This window comes from Hemiscyllium ocellatum, chromosome 26 (assembly GCF_020745735.1).
Source record: "Hemiscyllium ocellatum isolate sHemOce1 chromosome 26, sHemOce1.pat.X.cur, whole genome shotgun sequence".
NCBI lineage: Eukaryota > Metazoa > Chordata > Chondrichthyes > Orectolobiformes > Hemiscylliidae > Hemiscyllium > Hemiscyllium ocellatum.
The window spans coordinates 8431044-8452814 of NC_083426.1; the positions used below are offsets into that span (position 1 = coordinate 8431044).

Here is a 21771-nt window from a genome sequence, read left to right on the forward strand (position 1 = left end):
AGTTCACTTGCTAACCAGTCAGCAACCTCTTCTCATGCGGTATAAATTGTTGTTCCCTTCTAAATTTGGTTTTCTTCAAATTCTGTCCTGATCAGTGCAAGTCGATAAGCCTCAAAAGCATCTTTTTCTTCAGTAATACTTTGGGTCTGTGTTATCAAGTGACTACGAGTGGAAATATCTTCGCTCGATCAAAGCCCTTTCATAAGCTTAAAGACGACAACAACAACTTACATCATTGCAGCACCGCTAACATATTGAAACCTCTCAAGGTGTTTCACAGAAGCATTAAAAAGCAACGTATGATACTGAGTCACACAGGGAGGGAGACATTAGGTCAGACAATCAAACGCTTGTTTTTGTAGAGTTTTGTTTTGGAGGAGCATTTTAAGACTCAAACAGACCCCTAGTCTGTTCAATCTTTTTGAATGAGTATGTTCTCTCCAATCCAGTCTCATTGTTGTGAGATTTTGTTTTAATCAGAGCTTCAGGTATCTTTTATACAACGTGAAGACCTGACAGCAGCAGTGAGAAGGATTCAGTCTAATATGGTGAAGTCCTTCACTGAAGAGGGACCATATATTCCACACAATAAACATGTCAGCTTCCATCCTACCTGGACAGTAGTCTTTAGCGTAACGTTTCATCACTGGATTGTTACAATCTGAAAATGAGAGGAATAGCGTCACTTGAAAATTGCAGATAATTCTGAAATTTAAGGTTCATAACAATTGCGATTTATTTACAAACAGATAGTTTCTTTCAGGCTTCTATGTGAAGTGGTTTGTAGGGAAACTCGTGTATGCCTTCACGCTCTCCCATACACCTCGCATTTCTCCACTTCCATCTTCCCTCACTGACTCCCTTAAACTCCCTCGAGGTTAGTAGCCAGGCCCTGAAACATGCCTGCAGAGAGAACTGAAAATTCACTCACATACGAGAAATGAAAGGACAGTTAAAAAGGCAAAGGATCCCACAGAAACCAAGTTCCGCCTCAAACTCTTACTGGGAAGCCTTCTTTCTTTCTTTAAACTCATGAATTTTGAAGGCAAACTTCACCCTCTCTCACACCACCCCCCCACCCCCACCCCATGTCCTGCTGCTGCCTCTCGTGTTGTAGAATCTACAATTGCATTAATTGTTGACACCAGGCACCCCATGCATGATCTCCAGCGTTAGGTCGGCTAACTGGGAGATCTCAGAAACATTCCCCTCAGGTTGATCTTGTCTGTATCCTTTCACACTTCAATGAGATCACATTCCACCCTCAACTCTCACAAAGTAAAGATTCCTGATTCTGCTACCTCTCCTCATATCCCACCTAGCTGGAAATGTAACTGCCCTGGATGGAGTGAGAAATTGTTCCAGTTACAGCTTTCAATGTAATCAGCACGATTACATAAATCCATTGGATAGGACTCAGCTTGAAATATCAATAGTGGCTGATTATGCATTAACATAACATCTACAGAGCCCTGGTTAGATCATACCATGATGCACGTGCTCAGTTCTGGGAACTGTACTTTTAGAAAATTCTGGAGTTGCAGGTATACAGGGCGGTAAACAAGGAGTTTGACATTCTTGCTTTCATTTGTCAGAACATTGAGCTTAGGAGTTGGGACCTCACATTACAACTACACGGGACATTGGTGGGGCCACGTTTAGAATACTGTGTACAATTCTGGTTGCCCTTCTACAGGAATGATGTTGTTAAACTTGAGAAAAGATTTACAAGCATGTTGCCAGGACTGGGGAGATTGAGCTACAGGGAGAGGCTGAATAGGCTGGGGATTTTGTCCCTGGAGCGTTGGAGGCTAAGAGGTGACCATGTAGAGGTTAATAAAATCATATGCGACATGAATAGGGTGAATAGAGGTTTTTTTCCAAAGGTGGGTGAGTCCAAAACTGAAGGACATACGTTTAAGGTGAGAGGGGAAAGATTTCAAAGGGCCCTGATGGGGCATTTTTTTCACACAGAGAGTGGTACGGGTATGGAATGAGCTGCCAGAGGAAGTGATGGAGGCTGGTACAATTTAAAAGGCATCTGGAGGTATATGAAGAGGAATAGTTTAGAGTGATATGGGCCAAATGCTGGTAAATGTGACTAGGTCAGATTGAGATATCTGGTCAGCATGGACGAGTTGGATCAAAGAGTGTGTTTCTGTGCTCTATGACTCCGTGAGTGGTTACATTTTCTGGCCTGCCTGGGTAAAATTGCAAGCACAGATTACACAAGCTAGTGACACTTTCCTCAGGGTTTACAGGATTAAGGAGCAATTTGTTCAAATGTTACTAAGAGGAACTGACTGTGTAAAGAGAAACATAGTAACAAAAAAGTAGGAGCAGTAGACCATTCAGCCCTTCAAGCCTGCTTCTCCATTTAATAGGTTCATGGCTGTTCATCTAACCCAGTTCCCTGTTTCTGCTTTCTCCCCAGACTCTTTGATACCTTTAGCTCCAAGAATGATACCTGACTCCTTCTTGAACATATTCAATGTTTTGCCTTCAATAGACAGGAAATATTTTTGCTGGTTTTGGAGTTTAGGACTAGGGGACATACTCAAAACTTAGAGCGAGGTCTTTCGGGAGTAAAATTAGGAAACAGTTCTGCACGCAAAGATTGGTGCGGAATCAATTATCAATCTCCGGTTTAAAAATAACAATTAATTTTTCAGCAAGTGTTGTTTGCTGAAACGAGGACCAATCTTTGCTTCAGGACAAACCAGTTTATTGCTGTGAAATTGAGTAAAGTGTTTCAAGCCCTACAGGAACTCAGAAAATAATAAACTATAATCTGTGTCAGGGAGGGTTTCTTGCTGATTAAATGGTGCAGGACCTCTCACTCACACAGCCCTGTTTCTCCACCAGCTGCCTTCTGGCACCTTATCCAATTTGTCAACACAAGGCCATCCATGGGAGGATGGGCTTTGGTGGTGATTGACATGTTTGGGAAGGGGTGTGGGAGGGGTGAAGCAGAAAGGAGCATTAGCAGGAGGCTGGGGGATGGGCAGTTGAAGGGAGAAGGTCATGTGATAACACCTTCTGGAATCTGGCCAGCTGGAGTTGGCAACACTATAAAAATCACTTTCTCACCTAACCATCAATGCCACTGCGAAACAACTCCCTATTTGACAGGAAAGAACCAAAGAACTACAGTTGCTGGAAATCAGAAACGGAGGAAGGGTCTCTGTTCCTGAAACATTATCTCTGCTTTCACTCCACGGACGCTGTCGGACCTGCGAAGACTCCCAGCAATTTTTGTTTTCATTCCCTCTTTGCTTTCTCTTGCAAAACATATTGATATTTCAACTTCACCAATGCAGTCCTTTATGTATATTTCAAATGGTCTGACTTTGGATACTTCTTAAAGCTGACAATAACTGTACTCCGACTCCATGCCTCACTTCCTCAGCTTTACTGTGCACCTTGATTTTATACAAGGTAAAGACATCATCGTCTCACTCTCTCATGAGAGAAAGGTGACTGGAGGTGGTTAATCAGAGGGTCACCACACCTCAGGTGGAGAAAGAGGTTGAGAAGGAGAGCCCTTCATGGCTACCTCAACCAGTGGAAGAATTGAATCCATGCTGTTGGCATAACTGTGTATCACAAACCTGCTGTCCAGCCAACTGAGCTTATTTAACGATGGTAATAAATGGAATGGCCGAGGCATTGAACAAGTATTTTGTATTGATCTTCCTAATGGAGGACACTAATAACATGCCAGTAATTGACAATTTAGGCTGCAGAATTGGAATTTCCACCAGGACTTGTCGCAGATTACAACCAGGGCTAGTAACAAACATATACATACATTTGTAAACCAAGACAAGACTCCAAAGGTAACATATATGGGAGAACTACAGAAAGTTGAGAACACAGCCCAGACCATCATGCAAACCAATCTCCCATCCATGGACCCCATCAAAACTTCTTGTTGCTGCAGGAAGGCAGCCAGCATCACTAAAGACCCCTCCCACCCTGGTTATAACCTCTTCCAACTTCATGTGTCAGGCAGAAGGTACAGACGCCTAAACACATTTATCAACAGGTTCAAGAAGAACAGCTTCTTCCCAGCCATTATTAGACTGCTGAATGGACCTCTTTAACTTCAAATCTGATATTGACCTTGCTCTTTGTGCACTTTCTCTGCAGCGGTAACCTTGTATGCCTCACTCTATCTAAACCGCTTATGATCTCTACGTCTTTGTATGTTATATCTGCCTGTGCTGCTCACTGTACTTAGGTACATGTAACAATAATAAATCAAATCAAATCAAATCAAGAAACACAACTGGATCCAACCTCCATTTTCCTGCCTAACGTGTTATATCTTCCTGTAATTTTCATCATACAAAGAGGATGGACGCTATTCTCTGTAAATAACAGATCTGGCGCTCTCTTAGCTTTTTCTCTGTCCCTTGCCCTAGCCTTCACCTTCCCATAGCTTTTCAATGTGTCCTGGTTTTGAATTTTGAAAATATAGACACCCCAATACCTAAATTTAGAATTGAAAAGCTAGCCCTAGTCACGGTGATCATAAAACTACCTGATTGTTATAAAAACATATCATTCAGTTGTACTCCTCACAGAAGGAAATCTGCTCTGCTTATCCATACTGATCTTTCTGTGAGTCCGCACCCACAGTAGTGTAGTCACTCTGAAGTGGCCTAGCAAGCCACTCAGCAGGGGCAACTAGTAATGGGTAATAAATGGGATGGCTGAGGCATTGAACAGGTATTTTGTATTGGTCTTCCCAATGGAGGACACTAACAACACGTCAGTAATTGACAAATAGCTGGAGGTAGGTGAGGACCTGGAAACAATCATTATTACAGAAGAGGTAGTGTTGGGCAAGCTAATGGAGCTAAGGATAGACAAGTCTCCTGGCTCTGATGGAATACATCCCTAGGTATTAAACAAAATGGCAGGAGAAATAGCAAGTGCACGTGTGGTAATGTTCCAAATTTCACTGGAATCTGGGGCAGTTCCAGTAGATTGGAAAACAGCAAATGTGATGCCTCTGTTTAAAAAGGGAGGTACACAAAAGATGGGGAATTATCAAGCAATTATCATAACCTCTGCTGTGGGGATGATACTTGAGTCTATTATCAAGGACAAAATAGCAAGGAACCTAGATAGGAATTGTCTCGTTGGGCAGACACAGCAAGGGTTCATGAAGGGCAGGTCATGCTTAAAAAATCTTTTCAAATTCTATGAAGACATTATGAGCAAGGTTGGCAACTGGGACCCCGAGGATGTGGTGTACCTAGATTTCCAAAAGGCCTTCGACAAGGTGCCACAAAGAGGCTGCTGAATAAGATAAAGATGCATGGTGTTAGGGGTGGAGTATTAGCATAGATAGAGGATTGGTTGTCTAACAGGAAGCAATGAGTGAGGATAAATGAATGCTATTCTGGTTGGCAATCAGTAACTAGTGGTGTGCCTCAGGGATCAGTGTTGGGACTGCAATTATTCACAATTTACACAGACGATTTGGAGTTTGGGACCACGGGTACTGTGTGAAAGTGTGCAGACAACACTAAGATGAGTGGCAGAGCAAAGTGTGCAGAGGACTGTGAAACTTTGCAGGGGAACATAGATACTTTTAATGAGTGAGCAAAGGTCTGGCAGATGGAATACAATGTTAATAAATATAAAGTCATTCATTTTGGTTGGAGTAATGGTAAATAAAATTATTATTTGAATGGTAAAAAGTTGCAGCAGGCTGCTATGCAGAGGGACCTGGGTATCTTTGTGCATGAATCACAGAGGGTTGGTCTGCAGGTACAACAAATAATTCAGAAGGCAAATGGAATTTTGTCCTTCATTGCTAAAGGGATTGAGTGTAAAAGCAGGGAGGTTATATTGCAGCTGCATAGGGTGCTGGTGAGGCCACACCTGGAGTACTGTGGGCAGTTTTGGTCTCCTTACTTGAGAAAGGCTGTACACTGGAGGGGGTACAGAGGAGGGTCACTAGACTGATTCTGGAGTTGAGGGAGTTGGCTTTTGAGGAGAGACTGAGAAGACTGGGATTATATTCATTGGAATTTAGAAGAGTGAGGGCGGATCTTACAGAAACGTATATGATTATGAAGGGAATGGATAAGATAGAAGTAGAGAGGATGTTTCCACTGGCAGGTGAAACTAGGACAAGACGGCATAGCCTCCAAATTAGGGGGAGCAGATTTAGGACTGAATCGAGAAGGAACTTCTTCACCCAGAGGGTTGTGAATCTATGGAATTCCCTGCCCAGTGAAGTAGTTGATACGACTTCAGTAAACATTTTAAAAACTAAGATAGCCATTTTTTGAACATTAAAGGAATTAAGGGTTACTGTGAGAGGCTGGGTAGGTGGAGCTGAGCCCATAAGATCAGCCCTGATCTTAGTGAATGGCGGAGCAGGTTCAAAGGGCTATGTAGTTCTTACGTTGTTTTGTAGATGCCAGCATTAGCAGTGACTCTCTCATACCAGGGGTAAATAAAACATGAAATGGTTGCTTGTATCTGCTCTGAAATTCTCTCAGATTGTAGATGATCTTCTATTTCAACTCCACTTTCCTGTCCTATGGGAAAGCGAGGACTGCAGATGCTGGAGATCAGAACTGAAAATGTGTTGTTGGAAAAGCGCAGCAGGTCAGGCAGCATCCAAGGAGCAGGGGAATCGACGTTTCGGGCATGAGCCCTTCTTCAGGAATGAAGAAAGTGTGCCAAGCAGGCTAAGATAAAAGGTAGGGAGGAGGGACTTGGGGAGGGGCGATGGAGATGTGATAGGTGGAAGGAGGTCACGGTGAGGGTGATAGGCCGGAGTGGGGTGGGGGCGGAGAGGTCAGGAAGAAGATTGCAGTTTAGGAAGGTGGTGCTGAGTTCGAGGGTTGGGACTGAGACAAGGTGGGAGGAGGGGAAATGAGGAAACTGGAGAAATCTGAGTTCATCCCTTGTGGTTGGAGGGTTCCTAGGTAGAAGATGAGGCGCTCTTCCTCTAGCCGTCGTGTTGCTATGGTCTGGTGATGGAGGAGTCCAAGGACCTGCATGTCCTCGGTGGAGTGGGAGGGGGAGTTGAAGTGTTGAGCCATGGGGTGGTTGGGTTGGTTGGTCCAGGTGTCCCAGAGCTGTTCTCTGAAATGTTCGGCAAGTAGGCGGCCTGTCTCCCCAATATAAAGGAGGCCACATCGGGTGCAGCGGATGCAGTAAATGATGTGTGGAGGTGCAGATGAATTTGTGGCGGATATGGAAGGATCCCTTGGGGCCATGGAGGGAAGTAAAGGGGGAGGTGTGGCCGCAAGTTTTGCATTTCTTGCAGTTGCAGGGGAAGGTGCCGGGAGTGGAGGTTGGGTTGGTGGGGGGTGTGGACCTGACGAGGGAGTGGTCTTTTCAGAATGCTGATAGGGGAGGGGAGGGAAATATATCCCTGGTGGTGGGGTCCGTTTGGAGGTGGCAGAAATGACGGCGGATGATACGTTGTATGCGGAGGTTGGTGGGGTGGTAGGTGAGGACCAGTGGGGTTCTGTCCTGGTGGCGGTTGGAGGGGCGGGGCTCAAGGGCGGAGGAGCGCGAAGTGGAGGAGATGCGGTGGAGAGCATCGCCGATCACGTCTGGGGGGAAATTGCGGTCTTTGAAGAAGGAGGCCATCTGGGCTGTACGGTATTGAAACTGGTCCTCCTGGGAGCAGATACGGCGGAGACGAAGGAATTGGGAATATGGGATGGTGTTTTTACAGGGGCAGGGTGGGAGGAGGTGTAGTCTAGGTAGCTGTAGGAGTTGGTTGGTTTGTAGTAAATGTCCGTGTTGATTCGGTCGCCCGAGATAGAAATGGAAAGGTCTAGGAAGGGTGGGGAGGAGTTTGAGATGGTCCAGGTAAATTTGAGGTCGGGGCGGAAGGTGTTGGTAAAGTGGATGAACTGTTCAACCTCCTCGTAGGAGCACAAGGCAGCGCCGATACAGTCATCGATGTAGCGGAGGAAAAGGTGGGGGGTGGTGCCAGTGTAGCAGCGGAAGATGGACTGTTCCACATATCCTACGAAGAGGCAGGCATAGCTGGGGCCCATGCGGGTGCCCATGGCAACTCCTTTAGTTTGGAGGAAGTGGGAGAATTGGAAAGAGAAGTTGTTCAGAGTGAGGACCAGTTCAGTCAGTCCTGTCCTATGCCCACTTCCCTTGGCTAATTTGCTACCTTCACCATTTACTGGTCTTTCAGCAGACTCGGAGCTCAGCTCTGGAAATGACCAATGCTCATTCCTCAGAAAATAAACTCACCATCCCCCTTTCTTTCTTAATTAAAACCTATCTCTCTCATCTACATTTGGACACCAGTTCTAGTACTCCCTGATGTGACTTGATTTCAATTTTTGCTTGATGCACCCGTGAAGTACTTTGGAATACCACTTAAAGCATTATGTCAACGCAGATATGGGTGTAGGCAGTAGCATCGAATGGGCCTCCAATTTAATGCTTCTCTCAAATGTCAGTAATTGTGGGTAGTTGACCGCAAATCAAAGAAATAGTCATTAGGACAGGCGACGCAAAGATTGATCAATAGAAGGAAGTTTTTAAAGTCTGCCTTACAGGAGGAGAGCAAAATAGAGAGGCAGTAACATTTAGGAGTGGGATTTCCAGAGCTAAAGGCCCACAGAGCCATTAATAGTAAGGCCAGGGAGTAGGTAATGCACAAGATACCTGAGATGGTAGAACACAGAGATCTTGGATAGTTATAGGTGACAGAGCTGTGATTGGGAGTGATGCCTAGGAAGGGTTCTAAAATGAGGGTCAAGGGGCTTGCTAAGCAGGATTCAATGTAGATTGGCGTGCATGGGAACTTGGTGTCTATTAAGATGCATTTTCCCTGTTACTCTGACCTGTGCTTGCCCTCGGCCCATATCCATGGGCTGGTATTTCGACTGTGGTAACTTTACTTCAAGTTAACTTTAATTTCACTCCCTCCGCCACCCACTCACAAGGTGTTCCCACTTCAAGATGATGAGCTCCAGCTCACCAAGCCTCCTTAAACAGCACCTTCTCAACCTGTCACTTCACCCATCTAGAACGACAAGTACAGCAGATACATGGGAACACCACCACCTACAGGCTCTCCTCTAAACTACTCACTGTCCTGACTTGGAAATATATTGCTGGTCCTTCACTGTCACTGGGTCAAAATCTTGGAGTTCCTTCCCTAAGGACATTATGGGTTTGTCAATATCACATGGACTGCAGCAGGTCAAGAAAGCAGCTCACCACCACCTTCTCAAGGGCAATAGGTTTAGGCGATAAATACTGACCCAGCCAGGGACACCCACGACCTATGTAAGAGTAACTGGGCTCTGAAGGGATCTTAATTCTTGGTATGCTATATATAAAATGATTTCATTTTGTTGATGGAGTGAGAAAGGGTGTGATAAGATCAGAAATATTTCAGTACTTGTGATACCTGTCTTACCATTAATTGCTAAGTTGAAGTGTTTACTCAGTGTCTGCTTGAAACCATGCACGCTGATGATAGTAGCAATTAAAATGTTTACTTACAGTGTGAAAACAGGCCCTTCGGCCCAACAAGTCCACACCAACCCGCCGAAGCGCAACCCACCCAGACCCCTATGTTTACCCCTTTTGCTTAACACTACAGGCAATTTAGCATGGCCAATTCACCTGACCTGCACATCTTTGGACTGTGGGAGGAAACCCACACAGACACGGGGAGAATGTGCAAACTTCACACAGTCACCTGAGTCGGGAATTGAACCCAGGTCTCTGGCACTGTGAGGCAGCAGTACTAACCACTGTGCCACCGTGCCACCACCATGTCTACTTAATTTAGGACTGAACCCAACATTTCCATTCTTTCCTGGCTATGTATAGCATGCAACATTTCCAGATACAGACCAGAAACACATCAGTACAGAAAAACAGCAACATGATTGTATATAGTATCACATTTTAACAGAATAAAATTAACTCACAGGAATTTAAATATCATGCAGTCTAAACAAGAGAAGCCAAAAGATATTTCAAGAATACAGTGTGTTTATATTAAAGTGCAATCAATCATATTCTTCTAATAGTTTAATTTTGGAATAACAGCGCAGCCTAATGCAAGCAGGTCTATGAATATTGTCCTTTCCAAACTAACTGCAGACAGGGAGGTTCAGCCATAAATGTTTAAGTGAAAAAGGGTGAAAGGACTGCATTTATATTGTGCTTTTCTCAACCTCTGGGCACCTCAAAGTACTTTAGTGCCAAAGAACTACTTTTGAAATGTAATCACTGCTGTAATGGAGGAGAGGCAGCAGTCAAATGCGTACAGCACTCTCACAAACAGCAAAGAGATGATAACATATATGCAGTATTTGTCTTGTCAATTGAGGCTTATATATTGGCCAGGATACTGAAGAGATTCACTTCTTTTCTTCGAAACAATGCCATAGATTTCTTTACATATATGCGAGCAGACAGATAGACCAGAAGATTGTAAGACCATATGAAACAGGAACAGGAGTAGGTCATTGAGCCTATCTTAAATCATGACTGATTTAATACTCCTCACATTCACTTTCCAGCCCTTTCCCATAACCCTTGATTCGTCGACTGATTAAGGATCTATCTATCTCATCCTTAAATATACGCAAGTACTCTGCCCCACAGCTGTCTGTTGTAAGAAGTTCCAAATGGCAAGGAGACCCAGACTTGGCCTCGGTTTCACCTCTCGTCTAAAAGACAGCACCTCTGAGAGTGCAGAGCTCCCTCAACACTGGGCTGCCTTGGGTTTTACACTCAAAACCTGGATTGGAACCTGGAAAGTCTGATAGTGCTACCAATTGAGCAATTGCTGAGAGGTCATTGCCCTGCTGTGACCAAGTGCATCTTTTGGGGAGAGCTAGTGGTGATGTTAGGCTTTCTAATCATCCCACAGTGTGCAGAACCTCCAAGAATGGGAGGTTAATCTCTCAGGCACAGTATCAACCAGACATGATGAAGTACAGCATGCAGTATGTGTGGGGGTTGTACAGATGAAACTGGAGGTCAATGTGAGGTCAACTGGAGGCTACACTCGATCCAACCTTAAGACAATAAATTCTCATTTGGTGTTTAGAACTTGAAGAATTGCTGGAAACTGATAAATGAACAGTTCCTGGACTTATGAAAAGTTGTTTTCCATTGTCCTGCATTGTGACTCAACTTATGTACAACTAAGTTACAAAGGGATTGCAGAACGGAACCCGTTTTCAGCCCAGAGATCACCTGTATTTTGTTGAAGCTTTTCATCTTGGACTTGTCAGGACAATTTGCAAGAATACCAATTCAAGGCGATAATGTTGGTGTAAATGTTGGCTTTCCCCTTTATTGGTTTTCTTGTGAATTGGCTTGATGGATGCAAGATGAAAAACTTTGATAAAATGTCTCTTTTTGATGACACTCAGATTCAGTGATAGCGTGAGCATGTGTCAGGTGTCAAATGATTGATTAGTGCTGTGTCAATATCACTGATTGGCTAAAGGTGGATCAGCCCGTGGACATGTGAATACTGCGTGGCTTTTGGGGCTGCCGGAGGCAGGGGATGTGGCATTCTTCAAAAACGTTACAAGTTGCAGGCAAGATGGGCTGAATGGTCTCTTCCTGTGCTGCATCACTTCACAACTCGAAATGTCACGTGACAAGATGTCGTGCAATGAAACAACACGATCAGATGTCACACCGTTGGAATCATGTGGTCTAATGTCATATGATCAATTGTCATGTGATTGTTTGTCACATGCAAGTTGACCTGAGTCAGCAAAGTTGACGACCTGACATTGCTCAGCTCATGGACTGAAGATATTTGCTGATAAAACTGTTCAGATTAAGTTTTGAGACTCTCACCTGGTGAGCGGACGTTCTTCACCAGAACCTCGGTGGGTGGGATGCTGTAGATATTAACAGACAGAAGCTGTGCAGGTTTCAGTCGATGGCAGCTGTGATAAGTCAGACTCCACTGGGAGAGAAAAGATTACAGGTCACATGTCCGGCCTCCCGTTTGTTATAACTTGACAAACTATCAACACAGTGAACCATATCTTTGGGACCTCTCCAGAAAGATCCAGAAGGGTTTGCATAAAGCAGGAAATCAAGGAGGAAATAAAAACAGAACGTGCTGGAGAAACTCAACAGCTCTGGTAACATCTGGGGGGAGAGATACCAAACTAATATTTCAAGCTCAATTTTTTTTTTAAGAAATAGAGGAAGACTTCCCCTGGAATTTCTATGGATCGATTGAATCTGATGGAGGGGTTTTTTTTGTGAGGAACAGTTACTGGAGTTCAGAAGAAGGAAAGGCGATCAATTGAAATCTCTAAGATTTGGAGGGATGACTTCCCTTATTAAATATCAGGAATGAAAATGCTGGTCAGACAGTGGCCAGGCATGCATCTTTTCACTCGGAGTTTTATTTCTAGATTGCACACCACGAATTCCAAACACACTGATGACTCGTCCCCCAAATTTAGACACCTGGTTATCTATTAATTCATATTTAAGTATCCTGACCTTTAATTCCATTAGGTCTCAGACATCTCAGCCAGACCCTACTAGATAAGAATGCCCCTTCAAGAACCAAGTGGCACAGTTTCAGAATAAGAAGAATTTCATGTCTAGAGTATCATCAGGCTGTGGAATTCCGGACCCCACCAGACAGATGTGGAAGCTGAGTCTTTGAATACATTCAAGGCAGTTTCTTGAGGTACAAGGATTATGGAAGGCAAGCAGGCAACTAGAGTGTGGACAACTTAGGATCACAATGGTCTCACTGAATGGCAGGGCAGGATCAAGGGGCCAAATAGCCTAAACCTTCTCCTATTTCTAACATTCTCATCTCCTGCTCAGAATAGACCAGAGAGCTGGAAGGACCCTGATGGACACACATTTGAATTCTCCTATTGCCAAGCATACTCCCCATCATTATTTAAGCTGCCCATCTCATCCCCCTATTGAATGGTGCCTCCAGTAGCAATGAAAGACTTCAGACAAGAGACAAGAAGGGCTTTATGTAAGTGCCCGTCACAATCTCAGAGGAGAGCCTTGCAGCCAATGAACAAACGTTGGAGTGTTGTGATCGTCCTGATGTAATAGCTGTGGCAGCCATTTGCATAGCCAGATCCCACAAACAAATCCTGGAAATCTCTTTCAGCGATGCTGTTTGAAGGATTAATTATGAACAGAAGACCAATGAGAACTCCCTTGCCCATCTTCATTGAGTGCCACATTCTATATGTTCCCTGAGATGGCAGGCTGGGCTTCAGGGTAACATCCCATCTGAAGGACGCATGTGCTCAGCTGGCTCAAGTGGGGTGGCAGGGTAGCTCAGTGGTTAGCACTACTGCCTCACAGTGCCAGACACCAAGGTTCGATTCCACCCTTGGGCAACTGACTGTGTGTGGAGTTTGCATATTCTCCCATTCCTGCGTGGGTTTCCCTTGGGTTCTCCAGTTTCCTCCCACAGTCCAAAGATGTGTAGGTTAGGTGGGCCATGCTAAATTACCCATAGTGCCCAGGGATGTGTAGATTAGGTGGATGGGTTAGGATTAGGGTTAGGGGATGGGTCTGGGTGGGATGCTTTTCGAGGGTAGCTGTAAACCCAATGGGCTAAATGACCCGCTTCCACACTGTAGGGATTCTATGAGCCTAAGAGGTGATATAGCTACCCACTGGGCTACAGCTGACACCAAGGTTCCCAGGAGAGAAGAGGAGGCAGAGAAATGAACGAATAAAGGAATTGCTACTGACCAGTTCTCCTTTGTAATTGGTCTGTGCTGGGAATCCATTGATGTACCAATACGTTACACACTGCACTGAGCCCACTTGAGAAATGGCAATCACCGTCTTATTGATGGAAATTAGATTTGCTAAAGAGAAGAATTTAAGAGTCAGCAACAGAGGATTGATCTTTGCCTTTCTCTTTTATTTCCTTCCCTCCTGTCCAGTCACCTCACCCTGCCTCCTTGGGGCCCTCCCACTGGCAATCCTCACTCAGACCAAACACAATACAGAAAAGAATTGCCCCTTTACCTTCCCTCACATCCCATTCATGCCCACGACTGTGAATAATTACAACTGAGCTGCAGATGTTCAGGCTCTGAGCACGTTCAAGATGACAGTGACTGGAGTTTGGGCAATAGGTGAGTCGAGGATCTGGGGAAACTCAATCAGGATTTTCTTAAATGTTGGAGAAACCTCAGGAAGCGAACCCCTGCACCTATTTGTATGTTTTGTGCTTCCTTGATTTCCTGTGGGAAATAGGTGTGGGGTTCAAAATACGATCCTGAGTTTATTTGAATGATGAGGGCAGCAAGGTAACCTGTTGTTTACTGAGCTCTACATACCCACCTCAGCATCCCAACTACCTTCTAGGGAACGGTCAGTGGTTTCAAGGTATCCAGCACACCTGAGGTAAAGTTTCTTCCCAGCGACAGTGGTGAGGGGGTGTCGACTTTGATGCATCACTGGGGAGAGTGAGGCCAATGCAGGGCTGGGTGAGAGTGTGGGAGAGAGCGAGATAGCAAGCCTAATACAGGAGACAGTGGGACAGTGCAGGGGGAGAGCGAGGGAGTGGAGGGACAGAGCGAGAGAGTGCAGGGGGAGAGTGAGGGAGTGCAGGGGGAGAGCGAGGGAGTGGAGGGACAGAGCGAGAGAGTGCAGGGGGAGAGTGAGGGAGTGCAGGGGGAGAGCGAGGGAGTGGAGGGACAGAGCAAAACAGTGGAGGGGGAGAGCGAGAGAGTGGAGGGACAGAGCGAGAGAGTGCAGGGGGAGAGTGAGGGAGTGCAGGGGGAGAGCGAGGGAGTGAAGGGACAGAGCAAAACAGTGGAGGGGGAGAGCGAGAGAGTGGAGGGACAGAGCGAGAGAGTGCAGGGGGAGAGCGAGGGAGTGGAGGGACAGAGCAAGAGAGTGGAGGGGGAGAGTGAGAGAGTGGAGGGACAGAGCGAGAGAGTGCAGGGGGAGAGTGAGGGAGTGCAGGGGGAGAGCGAGGGAGTGAAGGGACAGAGCAAAACAGTGGAGGGGGAGAGCGAGAGAGTGGAGGGACAGAGCAAGAGAGTGCAGGGGGAGAGTGAGGGAGTGCAGGGGGAGAGTGAGGGAGTGGAGGGACAGAGCAAGAGAGTGGAGGGGGAGAGTGAGAGAGTGGAGGGACAGAGCGAGAGAGTGCAGGGAGAGAGTGAGGGAGTGCAGGGGGAGAGTGAGGGAGTGCAGGGGGAGAGCAAGGGAGTGGAGGGACAGAGCGAGAGAGTGGAGGGGGACAATGAGGGAGTGCAGGGGGTGAGCGAAGGAGCGAACACAATGCGGGGGTCAGTGAGCTTGAGGTCTTGTGGAACCTGCAGTGCTGTTGCCTACAGAGGAGATCGAACATGGCTAAGCACTTTAAAAGGGACTGTCGTGTTGAACTTTAAACTTTATTGCCTTATTTTTCTACTTTGTTCCTAATCTGGTGCCGGGAATGGTGACATTGTACACTTCTTACTGTCCTCCTGTATTCCTGTATCTGAGTACACACGACAATAAATTCTATTTCTACCACTCTCTGAAATTGCTCAGTAAAGTATAAAGCAAGGAAAATCAAAAATTGCTGGAGAAACTCAGCAGGTTTGGTAGCATCTGTGGAGAGAGAAAGCAGAGCTAACGTTTTGAGTCCAATGGCTCTTCTTCAGCATTGGAGAAGTACAAAGGAAGTAGAGTTGGGTGGTGGGATTTGGTGTCACAGACCATGGTTTGAATTTGGATGTGGGATGGAAACACTCTGCAACACTAAGGCTGGAGAGACTTTAAGCTCTCAGTCGAGTTTCCGTGTCTCTAGGTTGGACAGGGCGAGAGGGGGATTTCAGATCCACCAAAGTCAGTACATGCTACAAAGGTGAGGGATTGGGGTGGGAGAGGGATGCTGGATTTGATGGAAAGTGTGGGTAAAAGATCAGGGACAGGGGAGGGGTAAGTTCCTCATGGGAGATGGAGGTGCACCCATACTCACACTAACCTAGGGATTAAATTCATGCTCAGAGCAACCTTTAGTGTCAGATGGTGTACTGAATAAAATTGAACTGTATTACACTTCACATCATGTCAAATTTGAACTGCTCCATAAAATATTTTCACATATTTCATGGGTAGATTATTTTTGAAAAGAAAAATGTGGTTTTTTTTCCCATTTACTGTCTGATCGGTCACCTTTCTGAATCCACATGTTCAACAGATTTGTGAAACAAGGAGATAGAGTGGGGATTTGTCTGGAATACTTCATACTTAGGCATCTATCTCTGGGAACAACGCAATTCCCCTTTGGAGGATTTAAACAATAAAAGAATCTTCATTCCAAACTAAAGCATTGTGTATGCTGGAAATCTCAAACATGTCTGCCAGGTTTTCATTCCGTTTTTTATATGAGGCTTAAACTTTTAATCTTTATCTCATTTTGTCTTCCCTGGCACGTTCTGTCTGTCGCATCCCCTCGTTCTATCTTTCACATTCCCTCCTGCAATCTTTCACACCTCCTCCTTCTCTCTTTCACACCTCCTCCTTCTCTTTTCCACATTCCCTCCTTTAGTCTGTCACATCTCCTCCTCTCTTTCACATTCCCTCCTGTCTGTCACATCTCCACTTTCTGTCTGTCACATCCCCTCATTCTCTCTTTCACATCTCCTCCTTCAGTCTTTCACATGCCCTCCATCTCTCTTTCACATCTCCTTCTTTTCTCTTTCACATCCCCTCCTTCTGCCTGTCACATCCCCTCTTTCTCTCGTTCACATCCCCTCCTTCTCTCTTTCACATCTCCTCCGTCTGTCTTTCACATCCCCCCTTCTCTCGTTCACATCCCCTCCTTCTTTCTGCCAAATCCCCTCCATCTGTCTGTTGTATCTCCACCTTCTGTCTGTCACATCCCCTCAGTCTCTCTTTCACATCCTCACTTTCTCTCTTTCACATCCCTTCCTTCTGTTTGTCATATTCCCCCCTTCTCTCGTTCACATCCCCTTCTTCTGTTTGTTATATCTCCCCCTTCTATCCGTCACATCCTCTCAGTCTCTCTTTCACATCCCCTCCTTCTCTCTTTCACATCCCCTCCTTCTCTCTTTCACATCCCCTCCTTCTCTCTTTCACAACTCCTTCCTCTCTCTTTCACATCCTCTCTTTTCTCTTTCACATCCCCTCCTTCTGTCTGTCACACCTCCTCCTTCTCTCTGTCACATCCCCTCCTTCTCTCTGTCACATCCCCTCCTTCTCTCTGTCACATCCCCTCCTTCTGTCTGCCACATCTCTCTTTCTGTCTTTCACATCCCCTCTTTCTGTCTTTCACATCCCCTCCAGTTTCCTGTCCCATGACCACTCCCTCTGCCTTTGAACCACTAACTCTCTGTCACTTAATCCTCCCCGTCTTTCACAGACAGCTCCTTTTCTGTTCTTTTTCCATCTTTCAGGAGCCATGGAACCCACATAACATTCCTTAGCACATTTTGCACTAGAAAAACTAATATTGTCATGAAATGTAAATGTTAATTGTAATTAAATCCTGGAATTAACATCAGTGGAATAACTCATAGACTACTGCAAAAAAATTAATTTCATTACAATGTCAAATTTGAGCAGTTTGTAATCATTTTCTGCAAATTTTTCAAACAAAATAGAGTTTAGTAAGCAATGATTAAAATCATGTTTGTGGGACAGGGTTTCATGCATTTGGAAAGGCAAGGACTGATTAGGAATCGTTGACATGGCTTCATACATGGGGAATGGCGTCTCCCTGATTTGATGGAGTTTTTCGAAGAAGTAACGAAGGGGATTGATGAGGGCGGAGCAGTGGATGCTGTCTACAAGAACTTCAGCTGGACATTCAACAAATGGCAGAGTGGTTAGCAAGGTTTTATCACATGGAATCCAGGGAGAGCTGGACATTTTGATACAAAATTGGATTGAAAATAGGAGACAGAAGATGGTCATGCAGGGTTGTTTTTCAGACTGGAGGCCTGTGACCAATGCTGTGCCACAAGGATCGGTGCTGGGTCCACTGCTTTTTGTCATTTATATAAATGATTTGGATGTGAACACAGGAGGTATAGTTAGTAAGTTTGCAGATGACCCCGTGATTGGTGGTGTAGTGGATAGTGAGGTGGTTATCTCAGAGTATAACGGGACCTTGATCATGTGGGTCAATGGGCCGAGGAATGGCAGATAGAATTTAATTTAGATAAATGTGAGGTGTTGCATTTTGGTAAGACAAATCACTTCATGTTAGGGTCCTGGGAAGTGAAGGGCTTATGCCCGAAACGTCGAATTTCCTATTCCTTGGATGCTGCCTGACCTGCTGTGCTTTAACCAGCAATTTTCAGCTGTGATCTCCAGCATCTGCAGACCTCATTTTTTATCCTGGGAAGTGTTGGCAAACACAAAAATATTGGGGTGCAGGTTCAGAATTCCTTGAAAGTGGAGCTCCAGCGTAGACAGGGCAGAGAAGAAAGTGTTTGGTATGCTTGCCGTTATTGGTCAGTGCATTGAGCATAAGAGTTATGACGTCATGGCGAGGCTGTACAGGACATTGGTGAGGCCACTTTTGGAATACTGCATTCAGTTCTGGTGTCCCTACTATAGGAAAGAGGGTGTTAAACCTGAAAAGGGTTCAGAAAAGATTTAGAAGGATGCTGGCAGGGTTGGAAAGCTTGAGCTATAAGGGAGAAGCTGAACAGGCTGGGGCTATTTTTCCTGGAGCGTTGGAGGCTGAGGGGTAACCTTATAGAGGTTTATAAAATCATGTGGGGCAGATAGGCAGAAGTCAATCTCCCATGGTAGGAGAGTCCAAACTCAGAAGACATAGGTTTAAGGTGAGAGGGGAAAGATTTAAAAGGGACCTGAGGGGTAATGTTTTCATGCACAGGGTAGTGCATGTATAGAATGAACTGCAAGAGGAAGTGATGGAGGCTGATACAATTACAGCATTTAAAAGGTATCTGGATGGGCACATGAACTGGATGCATTTAGAGGAATGTGGGCCAATGCTGGTGAATGGGACTAGATTAACTGATGATAACCGGTTGGAGTGGACAAGTTGGACCAAAGGGTCTGTTTCCATGCTGCACATCTCTATGACTCTAATTGGCTTAACATAGCATTCTGTATCAGGACAACTGGGATGAGCAAAAAATTTTGTCCCTGCCAATAAGCCAAGCAAGGCACAATGAAAAGAACATGAAAGGTTACACCAAAAGATAAATCACACATTTCACATTCTACAATGTACAATATAGTAAAGAATATTAACTAGCTTGGTCATCTTTAGCAAAAGGAGGTTATTCAGCTCATTGTGCACCAGCTCCTCAAAACAGCATCATTTCCTAGTGCCAATCTTGTGTTTTCTTCCCCATTTCGTTGCACCTACAGTATCAGAGGATCATGCCTAAAGCTGGTGGGTTAGAGTTGAAATAACTCCACAGAGGCCATATCCCGACACCAAATCACACTTTATTCACAGGTGGAGAATCCTTGACACTGATCCAGTTCCTTCAGAGCCAGCTCTCAGAGTGAACAGGATGTCTGACACCTGTTTATATCTGTCAGCCTGGGTTCCCTAATTGGATCAGATTAACAGCCCCAAACAGGGAACTCATATTCTATGAAGTCCACCTGGCTGACCTCGTTACAGTAACTACAGGAGTACATGGAGAAAACTAATGTGAATATTTGGATTGCAAGGAGTTCCGCTGGGTTTGTAGAAAGATATGTAGGTGACATTTGGAAAGGCTTCTTCTTTGTATCATTGTGAGGGAGATGGTACCATAGCGGTAACATCAAGGGTTAGTAATCCAAAGACCCAGACCATGGGCTGGTGGTACAGGTTTAAATCCCGCCAGCAAAGCAGACAGATCATAGAATCATAGAATCTCTACAGTGTGGAAACTGGCCATTTGGTCCAACAAGTCCACACCAACCCTCTGAAGAGTAACCCACCCAGACCCATTCCCCTACTCTATGACTCTATGACTAAGGCTCCTAACTGACTCATCCCTGAACACGATCGACAATTTAATATGGCCAATTCATCTGACCTGCACATCTTTGGATTGTTGGAGGAAACCAGAGGAAACTCACACAGACACGGGGAGAATGTGCAAACTCCACACAGTTTCCAGCCCGAAGCTGGAATCGAACTTGGGTCCCTGGTGCTGTGAGGCAGCAGTGCTAAGCACCATGCCACCCATAAATTATTAAAGGTATTAAATTCAATGACCAAATTTGGAATATAAAGGTCAGCTCAGTAATGGGGCCACACCATGGCTACAATCCATTAATCATTAATGCCCTCGAGGGAAGGGAATCTGCCTTGGTTTCAGAAACACAGCAATGTGGTTGATCTTTAATAGTCTTCTAAAATAACCCAACAATCCATTTGGTTCAAAGGTAAACAGGAAATGGGCAACAAATATTGGCTTTGCATGTCCCGTGAAAGAATCAAGGTGGGGGGAGAAATGTCTTACCATCAGCTGAATAGGTGAAATTGATCTCTAGCACTGGCCCGACCCCCTTCAGCAGAACGATGTGTATATCCATGTTTCGAGGTGGTGAAAGAGGCCAAGTATCATGGTACTTGGGCAGACAATCACCTGATGAAATAAAGAAAAAACTGTGAGACAGAAGTGATCGATCCTCGCTCACGTGTAAACCCTTCCAAGTTGCCTAGACTACGCTTGGATTCCAAAAAGTTTAGAAGATTATAGTGCAATTGAATTATGAATTTCAAAACAAACATTAGAAGGGGGCATAATTTTAAAATTAAAGCCAGGATTAGAATTGCAACTCTTCACATAAAAATGTAACGAGGTCTAGAACTCTCTCCCTCAAAAAAGACTGTTGAAGTTTGATAACGAATCAATCAAAAATGTCAAAACTGAGCATCTTGGGTTTTGGTTGGATCAGGATAATAACGAATATTAATTTGTTGATTTATTCTTGTTACATGTACCGAGATACAGTGAAAAATGTTGCTTTGTGTGCTGTATCGGTACATCATACCATACAAAGTGTATCAGGGTAACGAAACAGAGTGTAGAATACAGTGTTACAGCCATAGAGATGGTGCAGAGCGACAGAGAGATCAGAATTAACATTTGAGAGGTCTGCTCAAAAATCTGATAATAGCAGGGGAGAAGCTGCTCTTGAATCTGTTCGGATGTGTATTCAAACTTCTGTACCTACCATCCGATGGAAGAGGGCGGTAGAGAGTATAACTGGGGTGAGAGGGCTCTGGTAGAGAGTATAACTGGGGTGAGAGTGGTCTTTGATTATCTTAGTTGCTTTTCCGAGTTAAGGTTCAATCATGATGTAAGTGAATGACAAAACAGCCTCAAGAGAATGAATGGCCTCTTTCTATTTCCTACTTTGCTATGAATGTCACTCAGAAATTTGGGCTAATGTCATGTTAATGAACAGAGACCCTGAATGGACAACCAGGTTTCTGTACTCCAGCGTCTAAAGAGCACTGTTCTCTATTTATCTCTCCTGTGTCACTGAGAGAAATTAAGTCACTTTCCAGACACTCCATCATCTCCTTTTGTGGTGAAACACATTTCTTAGGAATTGCTTGATTTTGCTTGTTTTCCCTTTCTGTTGAATATTTTTAAAATGATAAAAAAAGACTCACATTTGTGTTGCATTTTTCACAAGTGCTGGACATCTAAAAGCATTTTACAGTTAAGTAAATCCTTTTGTGTATAGTGCAATGTAGGAAATGTAGCATCCAATTTGTATTCCCACAGCAAACTTCATCAAACAATGCTGAGG

General features: G+C 44.8%; 1 protein-coding gene across 1 annotated transcript in view; it reads right to left on the reverse strand.

The window, feature by feature from the left end:
- Window positions 1-21771, reverse strand: part of LOC132828322 (uncharacterized) — a 71142-nt gene that overhangs the window by 36100 nt on the left and 13271 nt on the right. Inside the window, exons 3-6 of the mRNA XM_060845322.1 lie at window positions 20469-20594; window positions 13750-13868; window positions 11851-11962; window positions 614-661 (exon numbers count right to left, since the gene is read on the reverse strand). Of these exons, the coding sequence (XP_060701305.1) occupies window positions 614-661; window positions 11851-11962; window positions 13750-13868; window positions 20469-20594 (405 nt within the window). The remainder of the gene's footprint in view (window positions 1-613; window positions 662-11850; window positions 11963-13749; window positions 13869-20468; window positions 20595-21771) is intronic.